We start from the raw sequence: 16,711 nt of genomic DNA on the forward strand, positions 1-16,711 counted from the left end.
CTGTTTTTCACTCAGCATAATAATTTTGAGATTCATCCACATTGTTGTATATATCAATAGCTCATTCCTCTTTATTACTGAGTGGTACTCATTATATGGCTATATCACAATTTATTCACCAGTTAATTAAAATGTGGCTTATTTTCAGTTTTAGGCTGTTACAAATAAAGCTGCTATGAAAACTTGTGTATAATTCTTTGTGTGGACATATGAAGCATGTTTATCTTGGGTTAAAATCTAGGTATGAAATGGCTAGGTAGTATGGCAGATGCATGTTTACTTTCTAAAGGTATTACCAAATTGTTTTACAAAATTGTATCACTGTAGTCCCACCAGCCCTTTATGAGATTCAGTTCCTCTCACCTTTGTTAACACTTGGTATGTTAAATCTTTTAAATTTTAGCCATTTCAGTGAGTGTGCTATGGTATATTATTGAGATTTTAACCTGCATTCCCTTCAGTAGTTTTAAATATTTTTGTATTAGCCATCTGGTATATCTTCTTTAGTGAAGTGCTAGTTCAAATCTTTCGCTCATTTTTAAAAACTAGGTTATCTTGCCTGATCAAGCGATGGAGCAGTGGATACAGTGTTGACCTAGGACAGTGGTCGGCAAACTCATTAGTCAACAGAGCCAAATATCAACAGTACAACGATTGAAATTTCTTTTGAGATCCAAATTTTCTAAACTTAAACTATATAGGTAGGTACATTCCTTATCGAGGTAGCCCCCGCATGTGGTATTTTGTGGAAGAGCCACACTCAAGGGCCGAAGAGCCGCATGTGGCTCGTGAGCCTCAGTTTGCCGACCAGGGACCTAGGACACTGAGGACCCAGGTTAGAAACACCGAGGTTGCCAGCTTCAGTGTGTGTGTGGGACGGTGGGGGGTGGGGTGGGGTGGGGTGGGGACAGGTCGCTGGCTTGAGCGTGGGAACATACACATGACCCCATGGTCACTGGCTCAGATGGAGCCCACCCCCTGCCCCAGTTTAGGCACATATGAGAAGCAATCAATGAACAACTAAAGTGATACAACTACAAGTTGATGCTTCTCATCTCTCTCCTTTCCTGTCTGTCTCTTCCACTAAAGAAAACAAACAAAAAACTAGGTTGTCTTTTTATTAATGGATTGTAAGAATTCTACATTTCTTCTAGATTCAAATTTTTTGTCAGATACATGTTCTACATATATTTATTTTCTCCTAATTTATAGCTTGCCTTTACATTTTTGAAACTGTCTTTTAAAGAACAAGTGTTAAATTTTGTAGAGGTATGATTTATTGATCCCTTGTGCCCCCTTTTTATGTTTCTGTACTATTTAAGAAATGCTTGACAATACTGAATACATTAAAATCTTGTTTTCTTCTAGAAATTGTCAATACTTTTAGCACTTACATTTAGGTCTAAGATACTTTCAGTTAAATTTTATATATGGTATGAGGCAAAAGTTAAGGTTCTTTTTTTGTGTGTACATGGCTGTTCAGTTGTTCCAACATCATTTGATGAAAAGACTACCCTTTCCCCACTGAACTGCCTTTAGTACCTTTGTCAAAAATTTGGGTGACCAATACATATGGATCTACTTCTGGACTTCTTGCTCTGTTCCACTGACTTATGTTTATGCGTGCCATTATCAGACTGATTATAATAACATAATAAATCTTGAAATCAGTATTAATGAAATCAGTAAATCCTTCAATTTTTATTTTAATCTAAATTAAAAATTTATTTATTTTAGCCAGAGAGGAAGGGAGAGAAGGGGAAAGGGATAGGGACAGGGATAGAGATAGAGAGAGAGAGATAGGAACATCGTTCCATTCCTGTAGGTACCCTAAATGGGGATCAAACCTTTGACCTCTACACTTGGGGCTGATGATCCAACCAACAGCTATCTGGCCAGAGTTATACTGTCACATAAATTTTAAAATCAGCTCGTCAATCTCTACCTTTCAAAAATAACTCGAATGAATTTTGATTGGAGTTACAGTAAATCTTTAGATAAATTTGGAAAAAACTGACGTCTTAAAAACTATTTAGTTTCATCTGATCAGGCGGTGGTGCAGTGGACAGAGTATCGGACTGGGATGCGGAGGACCCAGGATCGAAACCCTGAGGTCACTAGCTTGAGTGCGGGCGCATATGGTTTGAGCAAGGCTCACCAGCTTGAGCCCAAGGTTGCTGGCTTGAGCAAGGGACCACTTGATTTGCTGTAGCCCCCCCCCCCCAATCAAGGCACATATGAGAAAGCAATCAATAAACAACTAAGGTGCCACAATGAAGAATTGATGCTTCTCATCTCTCTTCCTTCCTGTCTGTCCCATTCTGTCCCTCTCTCTGTCTCTGTCACATACACATACACACACATACAAAATTTAGTTTTCCTATACATGACTACAGGTCTATCTCTCCATTTATTTATGGGGTTCTTTTGGGTGGGGACTTAAGATAGACTCTAAAGATGAGAAAGTAGTCATCTAACACAGGAATTTTAGGAAGACCAGGGTAATTGTAATTGAGAATTGAGGAATCAAACAGCTGTAAAGAAAAGTTTTTAAATAAATTATTTAGGGGTCATTTATTCTTTATTGAGATATAACTGACACATACTACTGTGTAAGTTTAAGGTATATCATTTGTTGATTTGGTATTTACATAACAGTATATTACCGACACAGCATTAGTAAACACCTCCATCACATCACACAATTATTTCATCCCGTGGTAAAAAGATTTAAGATCTAGTCTCTTAGCAACTCTGAAGTGTGTAATACAGTACTAGTCCCACAATCATAACGCTGTGCATTAGGTCTCCAGAACTCATTCATCCTCTAAGTCCAAGTTTGTATCCTTTAACCAACATCTCCCCAACCCATTTATTTTTTTTACAATATTCTTGTATTATAAGTATTGTGAGGTCGGTTGGCAATGGGGGAAGGTCACGTGAGGAATCAGGCCAGGGAACTTTGGCTGGAACCGCCCACACCCATGCGCACCAAAAGAAACTTCCCAGGAGCCCTTTGAAAAAGAGCGACTGTCTGTCAACCAATGAAATTTTGTCACGTCCTATCAACCCTACCACTCTATCACGCTTAAATTACCCACAAACGGGAGGTGGCGCGACTTCTCTGGCCCCTCTTGCTGACCAGAGAACCTCATCTGGGATGCGCTCTACTAAATAAAGCTTTTGCTATTCCACACTTCGTGGCTACGCCGTTCTTTCTTTCTCGGCGGGGAAAATACCTTACAAGAATAACACCTGAAAAATCTGTAGTGGTATACCTCTTTTATTCCTGGTATTGACAATATGCCTTCTTTATTTATGATCAGTATCTATTTTATCTATCTTCTCAAGAACTAATTTTTGGTTTCATTAGTTTTCATATTATCTCCTTTTTTGCTTACCTTAGGTTTAATTTGCTCTTACTGTTCTAGTTTTAGTTTTAAATTGAAAGTTTAGGTTACTTGTTTGAAACTTTTTCCTAACATAAATGTTTAGTGTAATAATTTCTAAGAACTTGTAGGATACAAGGATACATAACTGTATCCTACAAATCTTCAAAGATTGTAAGATAGAAATTGACTTTTTGAAAATAGATGATAATGTAAATAACTGTAGTCCCTAGAAATGCTGACTGCGCTCAGTGAAATATAATTATCATCCTATAAATATTGTTCAGTTTTGTATCCATTTGTAAATTCATTTCAATATTCTTTATTTGACTATATATGTGGTGCTGAGTTCTTTTTTATATCAACTCTAGTATCTTACTGGTTCCCTTATTAATTATTAAGTTAAATAAGTTTTCACGTGTTCTTTATGAGTCATGATTTACCTTTCCAAAAACATTCTTTTAACCCTATTTTATAAACCTAAAGAATGAATTTAGAAATATTAATTTCATTTCTTACCACTGTAATTTTCTACTAAAATTAGTGGTAATTTCCCCATATTCTTGCATGTTTATAGCAACTATGGAAAGGAACATGTTTTCCCATATGCTATCCTTTTAAATGTAGAACATAAAAGATATTTACTGCAGATAATGCTTCCTAGAAAATATAAAGTAAAATTAGATTGAAAAAACAACATTAATGACACCAATATAAGTCTTTAGAGATAATTTTAAAAGTACTAATGTGATATCTACTAAACAGTATTTAAAGAGTTTCAAAATTTTAAGTAGAAATATACAGGATTAATCTCTGCATTGTATTAACTCACAGAATATACATTAAGTCATGAAAAAGGGAAAAATATGTTTCTGAGTGCTGACAGATACTTATTTCTACTGGAAGTATTTAAAAATGATTCGGATAATATTTAACAGTAATTTATCTCCCAAATAAACCAGCGGGCTTTATTTTAAATTACTAATCAGTTAAACTTTCAGATTACTCTTTAAAGTATACCTTTCAACAACAACTATTTGAAGTAATAATAATTTCCAACAAAATTTATTATCTGTATTTTAAAAATCAGATGAAATATCTTAAGGTTTTCAAAATTTTATAATTTAAGAAACAAATAACTTACATTGGACAAATGTAAGCACTTTTCATTTGGACAAGATAAAAATTTTAACAGTGATCACCGTAAATAGCTAGCAATGTATTCATAATTAATGCAAAAAAAAAGCGTAAGTCATTCCTTTTACCTTTTATTTCCAATAAGCATAATGACCATGTTGGAATTGGAGTGCTGGCGGGCATCTTCTAACCAGGTTGTCAAGTGGTTGAATGTATCTCGCCTAAACATGAATGATACTTTGATTACTATTGTCAAAAGGTTTCCCATAGCAGTGTATTATGGAACAGTATATATTCCATTAAAGATAACTTTTTAACCACATCAACTTATGTAACAAAAACAGATTTCAAGTACAGAACCTGATTATAGTTACATTTAAAGATAATAGCAATTCCAACGCATAAATAATATTACAACATTGATCAACTTGGGGGTACTTATTCATGTAAGGAAATTATTTGGTTGCAAAATTTTAAATTTAATTCAAGACACACAAATTTTGAAGGCAAAGAACCAAAGCATAAAGGCGAAACAATATATATATTTATTACTAGTAACCATATTTACCTAGAAAAATTCTCTGCATTGACCATAGAACTGAAAAATTTCCAAGTCCTCACCTTGTAATGTCATATACTAGTAAAGCCCCTGCTGCACCTCTGTAATATGACCTTGTGATGGAACGAAAGGACTCTTGCCCTGCCTGTGAGGGGAAAAAAAGGTTGAGAGTTTCCTTTAATAAACTGTCCTCGTCATTTTCTTATTATTCATATGTAGAATATGAGCAGGTAGGGAATGAGTACATAAGGAAAAAAAGAACCTAACTTCACCAATCTTAGGAAAAAGTCACATACTACCACTACTGCTCAAGTCAACCAGATGCACATGCAATCCCTCCCCTACCCCCCCCCCCCCCCCCCCCCATAAGACCTCTAAACCTTTTTTGGCAATCCCTGACAACCCAATTTACTGAATGGCTTCACAATACATGAATCATTATTAGAGAACAGAATGGACTCCTAGCAACTAAGCTCTGAAGACAAATTTGAAAGGAAGCAAATAACCCAGAGCCTCACATTTGAATTCAATAACCCACTCCCTGGGGCAGCTGTTGACACTAGAATAAATAAAGTCCATTGTAAATAAATGATGAATGACATCTTTACGCCCACCATCTGCTGGTGTAAAGGTTGTCGGAAGGCCAAGGATGCAGATTTTATCAGTTATATCATAAACTGCAGTGAGCTTTCAACAGTCATCAGATGGAATTCTTTGAGCAATCATTTTATTATGAAAAACAGAAAATGGTTCTGACTTTAATTTATATAATTTTTCTCCACACTTAATCAATTTTCTCTCTATTTGATATATAATGCTGTCAAAAGGCAACAGGATGTAAAAGTCATCTTTATATCCACTTGTGAAAACAGACCAGAGATTATGCAAAATTAGTTAGTTTCTCTTTTACTGGTGGCACTAATGTCCTGTTTTTTAAGAAAGGCTAGTGAGGAATATGCCTATTGCCTTTGAGTTTGAAATTGAGACAGTTCTTATCAAAATATACTTTTTCATTTTTAATCACTTCTTTTCAAGCAAGGTGAAGTCTTTTAAAACTTGCTGGAACATTCCGTGGGACAAGTTAAAATAAATACATTGCTATAGGGATGCCGCTACAAAATTAAAATTTCAGTGTTACAAACTAGGGAAGAAAAGTAAAAAATAAAATCTAGATTGAGGAAAAGCAGCAGCACACATTCCTCTTGAATTATTTTACCAAGAACAAACATGTTACAACATGGAAATAACATATAATGCATCACTTTATCCTGAGTCCATTGAATCTGGATTTTGCCCAGCATTATAAAAATCAAACAAAAATGCAATAAAAAAGTACACATTCCAAGTGAGTACTACAAATGTAGCTGTGCATCTTAAAATCTCTACTTATATAATAAGCAAAAATCCGTTCTCAGAATAGTTTCCAAATTCTTGAGACCTGACTTGTAGAAAAATCATCCCACTCTGGGGTTTGTTAATGACACTGGTAGCCCTAAAAAAAATCTTGCTCAAATAAGTGTTTTATTATGGTTTAAACAACTATAAACAAACTATAGCTAAAGCTAGACAAATGATTAATTATCGTGATCATATTAAAGTAATCTAGTTTTTTTTGTTTGTTGTTTTGAGAGAGAAAAAGAGAGGAAAGGAGAGAGATGAGAAGCATCAACTCGTAGTTGCGGCACTTTAGTTGTTCACTGATTGCAACTCCAATGTGCCTTGACTGGAGTGGGGGGGGAGTCTCCAGCTGAGCCAGTGACACTTGCTCAAGCCAGTGATCTTTGGCCTCAAGCCAGAAACCATGGCGTCATGTCTATGATCCCACGCTCAAGCTAGTGACCCCATGCTCAAGCCGGCAAACTCAGGTTTTGAACCGGGTCCTCAGTGTCCCAGTTCAATTGTCTATCCACTGTGCTACCACCTGGTCAAGCAAAGTAATCTAAACTTGTCCAAATTGTGATTGACCATACTGTTTTAAATGAAAAAGAATATCAACATAAGAAGTAGAGATGTTATTTTTGATCCTCTTCACTATAAAATGTTGGGTTAAAGAGATTTAGGAAGCTTGAAACTGAACAGGATACAGAAGAATTCTTTGTAGTTAAGGGATTCCTAATACAAGCTAGAGGTATAAAGAAAAACGCATTTAATGAAGTGAGAATGACTGGCTAAGTGAACAACACCAGATATACCTGGAGGCCAGCCAGAGTGGACAATGTAGCTGTTTATTTCTGTACATCAGCAAGGATACCCAAATATCGACAAAGTAGAACAGAGCAAATCCGCTTAGAGAGATAATGGGCAACTATTTTTAGTGATTAAAATCAGAGTCATAAAACGTGTAAAAAAGAGCCTTCAAGCCCTTCATTTTTCATAATAAATCAAATAAACTTGATTCTTTGCTCTATACCTTTAAAATGTACTTCTATGCATTGCCAGATAAATATTTGCCCAAATTGGCTTCCCCACATACATGAGTCATTCTGTTGATAATAAATCTGTAGTAACCTGGTTGGCAACTTAATTCTTCCTCTCCTGTTACCTCTATAACATACTTTACACACACTAAGCTACTGCTTAAAACTCTCTAAATACCCTGAAGCTCTCAGGAATTTGATCTCTATTTGTTTCTCAGAATTTTATCTTCCTAGTCAGTAAGTCTTGGTCATGCCGCTAATGTTTTGTCTGATATCTGGCATATATTCTGATTATTCTTGCTTTTGTATCTGTTTACCTTTTTGATTGAAAAAACATTTTCTCTGTTCTCCTATCCAATTTCTATGCCCTCTGACAACCAGTTCAAGGCCTACTTCTCTCACAAAGCTAGCAAGCTCCTCTACCACAGCCCATAGTTGACCTTTTCTTCTAACAAACCCAAAGGCACTTTCATATGATCATTTAATTCTAATACTATTGATTAGATAAAATCAAATACTTATCATTTTTTCCTCTTCAGTTCTTGAGGAATAGACTTACAGAATACTAAAGTATACTTATAGAAGGCACTAAAATCTTATCTTGATTGATCTCAAAGAGACAATAAAGTTAGAAAATTAAGATCTGCAAAAATCAATATTACAGTAACACCTCTTATGTTCCCTGTTAGTCATTTATCAATTCCAGTTATCAAAACCTAGCCTAGAACCAAAAAAAGAAAAAGAAAAAAGGAAAAAAAAAAAAAGGATTTCTAAGGGGCCAAATAAGTTGTCCAGTGCCCAAACTTGAAATCTCAGGTACTTCACTAACCAGACTCAACCTAAAAATCTAAGACAATGATCAAGAACTGCTATCACAGAGGAACTTGAAAATTTAATGCATTGAAATCTACATGCAGGAACAAGACTTCTGTTTTAGACAACAGTGGCATTTAGTAAGAATCAAAGTAACTTTTATGCTGTGGCAGGGTTCACAGCAAGGATGGAGAAAAATTCTACCTGGACTATAATTCTAGACCTTTCAAGGGAGTCTCCTAGTAGACTGAGACTCTACTCTTATAAATAAGACTTAGAGGATGTTGTTGAAGACTCCAGATTCTTTTAATGCTGCCATTTAAGAGAAAATAGAGACCATAGGTGGGAAGTAAACAGAGTAGACTGAAATGTCTAAGATAGCTCTCTGTCCCTGTGGCTATTCAAGAAAAGGTTGATGAACAGCTGCAAAAGGAGGCAAAACAGCTGAACCTCCAAAAGCCCCTCAACTACTGGGTTAGGGGTGGGAGCAGGGTTGTTTCCCAGGGCTTGGTTCCAGACCATTTCTTTCCCTAGTCCCACTGAATCCTGGTCATCCATCCATACTACTCTGCTGATACATAAAAATATTCATTTTGAGGGGTGAAATGTTGGGTATAAACTGACATAGTTTACAAAGGACCTAGAAAATGCCTGTTTTGCTAGAAAGATAGTTTTAGCATACATATTTCACATGATATTTTTTACATAGTTTCACTCTCATTTGATGCCAAAAATATCTGTGAATCCAAAATAAAAATATTTTTAGGGAAACTGAGCAGATATATGAACTTAAAAAGTCCATATTACAAATTTGGGAGGAGAATAAAATTTATCTGGATATGCTAGGAAGGTGACTGAATAAGTGACAAAAATCAGAAGACAAGAATAGAAAAAGGAGGTGGGTAAAGGCTAGATGAGGGTCTAAGAGTGAGAATGGACTTCTTATGCCTTCTGCATCGGTTAACGCATAGGAACTGGTTGCAACTTCTGTTTCTTAGCTTACCATGACAGAGACAGAGAATAGCACACATTTGACTTCTCATAAAAGAAAAAAAGTGACACAAAGATGGTAAATATAAATATTTTTGTAAATGGAATGAATATACAATGGATAAAAAATATACTAAGATACTGAAACTTAGTAATTAGAGGAAAAATAATTTCCTTAAGGCTAATAAAATTAACCATAACATTTGGAAAAATTTTCTTTGAAGGACTCTAGAATAGTCTTGTAAATGTATTAAGCCAGGAATAGACATGATCCTTGCTAAAAATGCAGCTTGCTATCCAATGCAGAGACACACTACAAAGCAATGATATGGGAAACTTTCACTCAGATATATATTGACTGTGGGCCCAAACTTAATGTGTGTCAAATAATATATATTGGCCCTGGCCCATTGGCTCAGCGGTAGAGCGTCGGCCTGGCGTGCGGGGGACCCGGGTTCGATTCCCGGCCAGGGCACATAGGAGAAGCGCCCATTTGCTTCTCCACCCCCGCCCCCCCCCTCTATCCTCTCTGTCTCTCTCTTCCCCTCCCGCAGCCAAGGCTCCATTGGAGCAAAGATAGCCCGGGCGCTGGGGATGGCTCCTTGGCCTCTGCCCCAGGCGCTAGAGTGGTTCCGGTCGTGGCAGAGCGACGCCCCGGAGGGGCAGAGCATCGCCCCTGGTGGGCATGCCGGGTGGATCCTGGTCGGGCGCATGCGGGAGTCTGTCTGACTGTCTCTCTCGGTTTCCAGCTTCAGAAAAATACAAAAAAAAAAAAAAAAAAAGATATATATATATATATATATATATATATATATATTAAAGAGTTTTGGTAATTAGGTATGAAAGAAAACCAATGACAGTAAGAGAAAAGGCTGGAAGGCAGAAACTCAAAAACACAACTTTCCAAAGTACTAAGTTAACAGGCTCTTTTTGAACATTCCTTAAAATTTTGGAACAGGCCTCTAGCATCCTCCATGTAGAAGCCCAGGGATTCTTTTGGGGATGGGGTCATGATGTCTTCAGAGGCACCACAAATCCCTTTTAGACACAGAGGAAAAAAAGACTACCCCCCTAGAGGAAGTATGAACAAGGGTTCCTCGAAGAATTAAGTGTTAATTGCCCCAAAGCAGTTTTCCTCAAAGTGTGATCCTAAGATTCCTGGATGTCCAAGCATTTTTAAGAGTCCATGAAGTCCCCCCATTTCCCAACTATCTATTAGTGTAAAGTTGTATTTTCTTCATATACTTCAACTAAACAATACACATAAGACTCAATGCAGAAGAAGGAAATAAAGAGATTTTTCTAAATATAACAAAATGAAACTCTTCTCACTAAAAAATAGTGTTATTTTTGGATCTGCAAAAACAGTTAATTTCTATAAAAGTTCTATTGTTTATCCCAACATATAAATGTATTATGGTTATTTTTAAGTGAATTAATTAATGAATATTTAATAAGTTTCAGTTTTAGTTTGTAATATGGTAAATATTGATAATTATAAGCCACATTAGCAAAAATTCTCTAGGGTCCTCACTAACTTTTAACTGTATAAAGGGATTTTGAGACCAAAAAATTCGAGAACTGATACGTTAAGACATCCACTGTATATAATACACTTCTCTTTTATGCATCTAAAATGCCAGTATAGAGAAAATAGTCACTTAAATCATAGTCTGTGCTCCAGAAAAGAAATTGCCATTAAAAATTATATAGCATGGCAGATGACATGATACTGTATAAAGAGAACCTTAAAGATTCCACTAGAACTTTCAAGTCAGTAAAGCAGTAGGATACAAAATAAATATCCAGAAATCAGTTGCATTTTTATACACCAAAAATAAACTATCAGAAAGGGAAACTAAGAAAAACAATACCATTCACAATTACTTAAAAAAATTAAAATAAAATACCTAGGGATAAATTTAATCAAGAATGTAAAAGACCTATACTCAGAAAATTTTAAGACACCAAAGAAACTGAAGAAGATACAAATAAGTGGAAGCATATACCATGTTCATGAATACAAAGAATTAACATCATTAAAAAATCCATACTGGCCCTGGCCAGTTGGCTCAGTGGTAGAGCATCGGCCTGGCGTGCGGGAGTCCCAGGGTTCGATCCCTCGCCAGGGCACACAGGAGAAGCACCCATCTGCTTCTCCACCCCTCCCCCTCTTCTTCCTCTCTGTCTCTCTCTTCCCCTCCTGCAGCCAAGGCTCCATTGGAGCAAAGATGGCCCGGGCGCTGAGGATAGCTCTGTGGCCTCTGCCTCAGGCGCTAGAATGGCTCTGGTTGCAACAGAGCGACGCCCTAGATGGGCAGAGCATTGCCCCCTGGTGGGCGTGCTGGGTGGATCCCGGTCAGGCTCATGTGGGAGTCTGTCTGACTGCCTCCCCGTTTCCAACTTCAGAAAAATACAAAAAAAAAAAAAATCCATACTACCCTTAGCAATCTATAGATTCAATGCAATTCTTCCTATCAAGATACCAATGGTGTATTTTCACAGAAATAAAATATATATTCCAAAAATTTATATGGACCCACAAGAACCTGAGTAGTCACAGTAATACTGAGAAAGAAGAACAAAGTTGGAAGAATCAAACTACCTGATATCAAACTATACTCTAAGGCCATAGTAATCAAAACAGCATGGTTAGTGGCATTAAGAGACATGTAGATCAACAAAACAAAACAGAGAACCCATATACAAACTCATACCTTTATGGTCAATTAGTATTTGACAAAGGAGGCAAGAACATACAATGAGGTAAAGATAGTCTATTCAATAAATGGTGTTGGGAAAACTGGATAGACACATGCAAAGAAATGAAACTAGACTACCTTCTTACACCATACACAAGAATAAATTCAAAATGAATTAAAAACTTAAAGGTTAGACTTGCAAACATAAAAATACTAGAAGCAAAAAAAATCCTAGACAGTAAAATCTTGAACATTTCTCATAAAAATATTTTTTCTGATGTATCTCCTCAGTCAGGGGAAACAAAACAAAAAATAAACAAATGGGACTACATCAAACTAAAGGGTTTTTGCACAGCAAATGAAACTATCAACAAAATGAAAAGCAAACCCACTGAATGGGAGATCATATTTACCAATATTATATCTGACAAGGGGTTAACATCCAAAATTTATAAAAACTTTATAAAACTTAACACCAAAAAACCAAACAGTCCAATTAAAAAATGGGCAAATGGGCCCCCGCTCAGTGGCTCAGTGAATGAAGTGTCCACCTGGCACCCTAGGTCTCTGTATGACCCCTGTTGGGGCACGTGTGAGAAGCAGTGAGTGTACAATTGGATGGAACAACTGGGTGGAGCAGCGAGTTGATACTTCTGTCTCTCTGCCTCTCTATGACTCAAATCTATGAAAAAATTTTCAAAAAAGGGCAAAGGACCTGAATAGACACTTTTCCCAAGAGAACATACAGATGGCCAATAGACGTATAAAAAAATGCTCACATCACGAATCATCAGATAAATACAAATTAAAATCACAATAAGCTATCACCTCATACCTATCACAATGGCTACCATCAATAAATCAAAAAGTGTTGGCAAGGATGTGCAGAAAAAAAAACCCTTCTGCACTGTTGGTGGGACTGCAGATAGGAACAGCCACTATGAAAAGCAGTATGGAGTTATCTCAAAAAATTAAAAATGGAACTGGTCCATAACCCAATAATTGCACTTCTGGAGATTTATCCAAGGAAACAGGAAACACTGATGTGAAAGAATATACTGCTCACAAAATTTAGGTGATATTGTATCACTTTACATTCATTTTGAAATAACCCTCAATTCTTCTCAGAAAAATTAGGGGACATTTTAACACTTCAAATTCATTTAGAAATATCTCCTAATTTTGTGAGCAGTATATTTACACCCCTATGTTCACAGCAGCATTATTTAAACAACAGCCAAGATTCGGAGGCAGCCCAAGTGCCCATCAGTAGATGAGTGGGTAAAAAAGCTGTGGTATATTTACATAATGGAATATTACTCAGCTGTAAAAGAAATAAAAGGAAATAATTTGCGATAGCATGAATGAAAACCTGGAGATTATTATATGAGGTGAAGTAAGCCTGTCAGAGAAAGTCAAGTACCATATGATTTCACATATATGTGGAATTGAATAACAAAATAAACTAACAAAACAGAAGCAGGTTCAGAGATACAAAGAACACACTGACAACTGTCAGAAGGGAGGTGGATGGAAGGGCTGAGTACAAAAGGTGATGGGATTAAGCAAAGAAAAAAAAATTTAGACACAGACAACAAACAGTATGGGATTACCAGAGGGAAAGGGAGGTGGGGGGAGGTAGAGGAAGGTAAAGGTCGGATAAATGGTGATGCAAAAAGACTTGACTTGGGGTGGTGAACACACAATACAATATACAGATGATATATTATATACTTGTACATTTAAAACCTATAATTTTATTAACCAGTGTCATCCCAATAAATTCAATAACATTGAAAAAATTATATGGCATATAAGAGGCATTCAATGAATGTAAGTGATAGAATTAGGATTGAAAACAAGGTGGCGGCCCTGGCTGGTTGGTTCAGCGGTGGAACGTTGGCCCGGTGTGTGGAAGTTCCAGGTTTGATTCCCGGACAGGGCACACAGGAGAGCCACCCATCTGCTTCTCCTCCCCTCCCCCTCTCTCCTTCCTCTCTGTCTCTCTCTTCCCCTCCCACAGCCAAGGCTCCACTGGAGCAAAGTTGGCCAGGCACAGACGATGGCTCCAAGGCTTCCACCTCAGGAGCTAGAATGGCTCCAACTGTAGTAGAGCGATGGCCCAGATGAGCCGAGCATCACTCCCTGGTGGGCATGCCAGGTGGATCCCGGTTGGTCGCATGCAGGAGTCTGTCTGCCCCCTCCCCATTAGGGAAAAATGCAAAAAGAAAAAAAAAAGAAAACAAGGTGGCTTCAGATGACTGGGATTAAATCAAACTTTTACAATAAATTAATGAACTATAAGATCAAGACTCTATGGTAAATATTTTACTTCACATGTCCTTCAGACATGCTGCTTGTTTTCCTTAAAAACATAGTTTCTAGAATATTTATGTTCAGGCTCCGACCTAAGCATTTACTCAGATGTGTTCAGCAACATCCAATAGCTGGGGTACACCCATTGAAAACACTGCATAAGAACAACTAATCTTTTATGGTACCACATTTCATTTCATGGCTACAGGGAGTGTTAATGTCTAACAAACCATTACAGGCTTAAAATAAAGGAAAACAAAACAAACATACAATGTACTTTTATAAAACAACTTTACTGAAGTCATACAATGTATTTTTGTTATACTTACTGTATCCCATATTTGAAGTTTTATTTGTTTCCCATCAATAGTTATCATTCGAGCACCAAACTCTACACCTGAATAAAATAGAAAATGATTTGTTACACAATCTAGTGGGAATATATTTCACATTTAAGGATTAAAAACAAAAATTTAGTTCCAGAACATGCTATGCTAGGTGATACACAGATGTACAAAAATACACCTCTCATTCTTAATAAATGTACCGTATCCCCCATGTATAAGACGCACCTTTCCCCGAAAAATTTGAATTCTAAAAACTGGAAGCATCTTATACAGTGGTTGTATATTTTTTACTTGCATTTCTCACCTTTTTGCACTTGTTTTTGCACTCATTGTTGAAGACAGTGATTTGTCGTCAGACAAAGATGAGGACAAGCTAATGAATGGGAGTTTTGACAGTGACGACGAGTTGTATGAATTTTGTGATTAATAAAACTTGAGTTCAATAACTTTATGTAATACTTTTTTTTCCAAATTTCAGACCCCAAAATTAAGGTGCATCTTATACATGGGGAAATATGGTATGTTAAGGCAGAGGTGTTAATAAGACTTAAGCTAAGTATATAAATAAAAAACTAAGGTATTTGAGGCTAGTGTAGTCAAGAAACCAGTTGTGATAATTCATATTTCACAAGCTCAATTAAAAAAAACTAAAAATGAGATTCAAGAATCATAATGCTTAGTAACAAACATTAACATGTTTCTTAAAAAACAATTAATGTCATATAAAAATCACTAAAAGGGATGAATAAAATCCAACATCATAATCTTGGTTCCCAGTATGGGCCATCAACTAGGAAAGAAATCTCCAACTCTGTCCACTAGAGATGACCACTGTTAAAACCTATTTTCAGATACTGCTCCATGAATAAACACACATGTAGAAATAAGTATACAACTGTACATAAATGGAAACAAATATTGTTCTGCAATTTGCTTTTCAGTCAACATGTCATAAACATTATTCCATGGCAAATATCTTTGCCAATAAATATATAAAACTATACCATTAGTATTTATAAGGGCTGTATAGTATTTCTGTGTATATGTGTGTGCATCTATCCACAGACATACATATATGCACACACTCACTTTACTAAAGTTGGTACTCTATTGTTACAAATTTAGGTCATTCTCAAATTCACTAAGATATGTATACGAACACTCAACAATTGCTGAAATTAACTTTCCTGTATACATTTTCAATTTATAATTATGATTTTAGGTAAATTGCAGGTCAAAGGGAATACAAACTTTACACTTACCATTTTTACTTTGGCTTTCCCCTTACATTTATCATCTCTTTTGAAAGTACTCATTCAATCATAAAAAAAAAAAGGAAAGAAAAGAAAAAGAGGGGATGATTTCAGAAAAAAAAAAAAACAGGTGTGAAGAAAGCCCTGAAAGAAGTCTATCACTTCTATCACACCAAATCAGTACTGCTTGCAGTGTGTTCTATCAGTATTTAGATCAGTCAGGGTGAAGGAAAGACACATGTGATCTTCAGAAAGCAAATGTCTTCCTGGCAGAAAATCAGCCTCTAGTTGCCCAGGGAAGGGCATACTGCCCAGTGTCAGAATTCCATTTTAGCATCTCCTATAATTCTCCAAACTGAGATTAGTAGGGTGAAATAGGAAGGTAATTTGGGCCCTGGCTGGTTGGCTCAGTGGTAGAGCGTTGGCCTGGTGTGTGGATGTCCCAGAGTTGATTCAGGGCATAGAGGAAAAGTGCCCATCTGCTTCTCCACCCCTCCCCTTCCCCCACCCCCTCCCCTCCCCTTCTCTCTCTCTCTCTCTCTCTCTCTCTCTCTCTCTCTCTCTCTCTCCTTTCCCCTCCTGTAGCCATGGTTTGATTGGAGAGAGCTGGTCCTCAGCCCTAAGGATGGCTCCATGGCCCTTGAGTTAAGTAGAGCTTGGTTGCTGAACAATGGAGCAACACCCTAGATGTGCAGAGCATTGCCCCCTAGTGAGCTTGCCGGGTGAATCCCAGCTGGGGAACACATGGGAATCTGTCTCTGTCTCCCCTCCTCTCACTGAAAATAAAT

The 16,711-nt window shown here is 36.7% G+C and overlaps 1 protein-coding gene across 1 annotated transcript in view; it reads right to left on the minus strand.

The window, feature by feature from the left end:
- RAB2A (RAB2A, member RAS oncogene family) overlaps nucleotides 1-16,711 on the minus strand; it is a 93,027-nt gene that overhangs the window by 31,910 nt on the left and 44,406 nt on the right. The window contains exons 3-5 of the mRNA XM_066378999.1: nucleotides 14,653-14,720; nucleotides 5,148-5,230; nucleotides 4,655-4,747 (exon numbers count right to left, since the gene is read on the minus strand). Coding sequence (XP_066235096.1) covers nucleotides 4,655-4,747; nucleotides 5,148-5,230; nucleotides 14,653-14,720 — 244 coding nt within the window. The remainder of the gene's footprint in view (nucleotides 1-4,654; nucleotides 4,748-5,147; nucleotides 5,231-14,652; nucleotides 14,721-16,711) is intronic.

The sequence above is a fragment of the Saccopteryx leptura genome, chromosome 3, assembly GCF_036850995.1.
Source record: "Saccopteryx leptura isolate mSacLep1 chromosome 3, mSacLep1_pri_phased_curated, whole genome shotgun sequence".
Taxonomy (NCBI): Eukaryota; Metazoa; Chordata; class Mammalia; order Chiroptera; family Emballonuridae; genus Saccopteryx; species Saccopteryx leptura.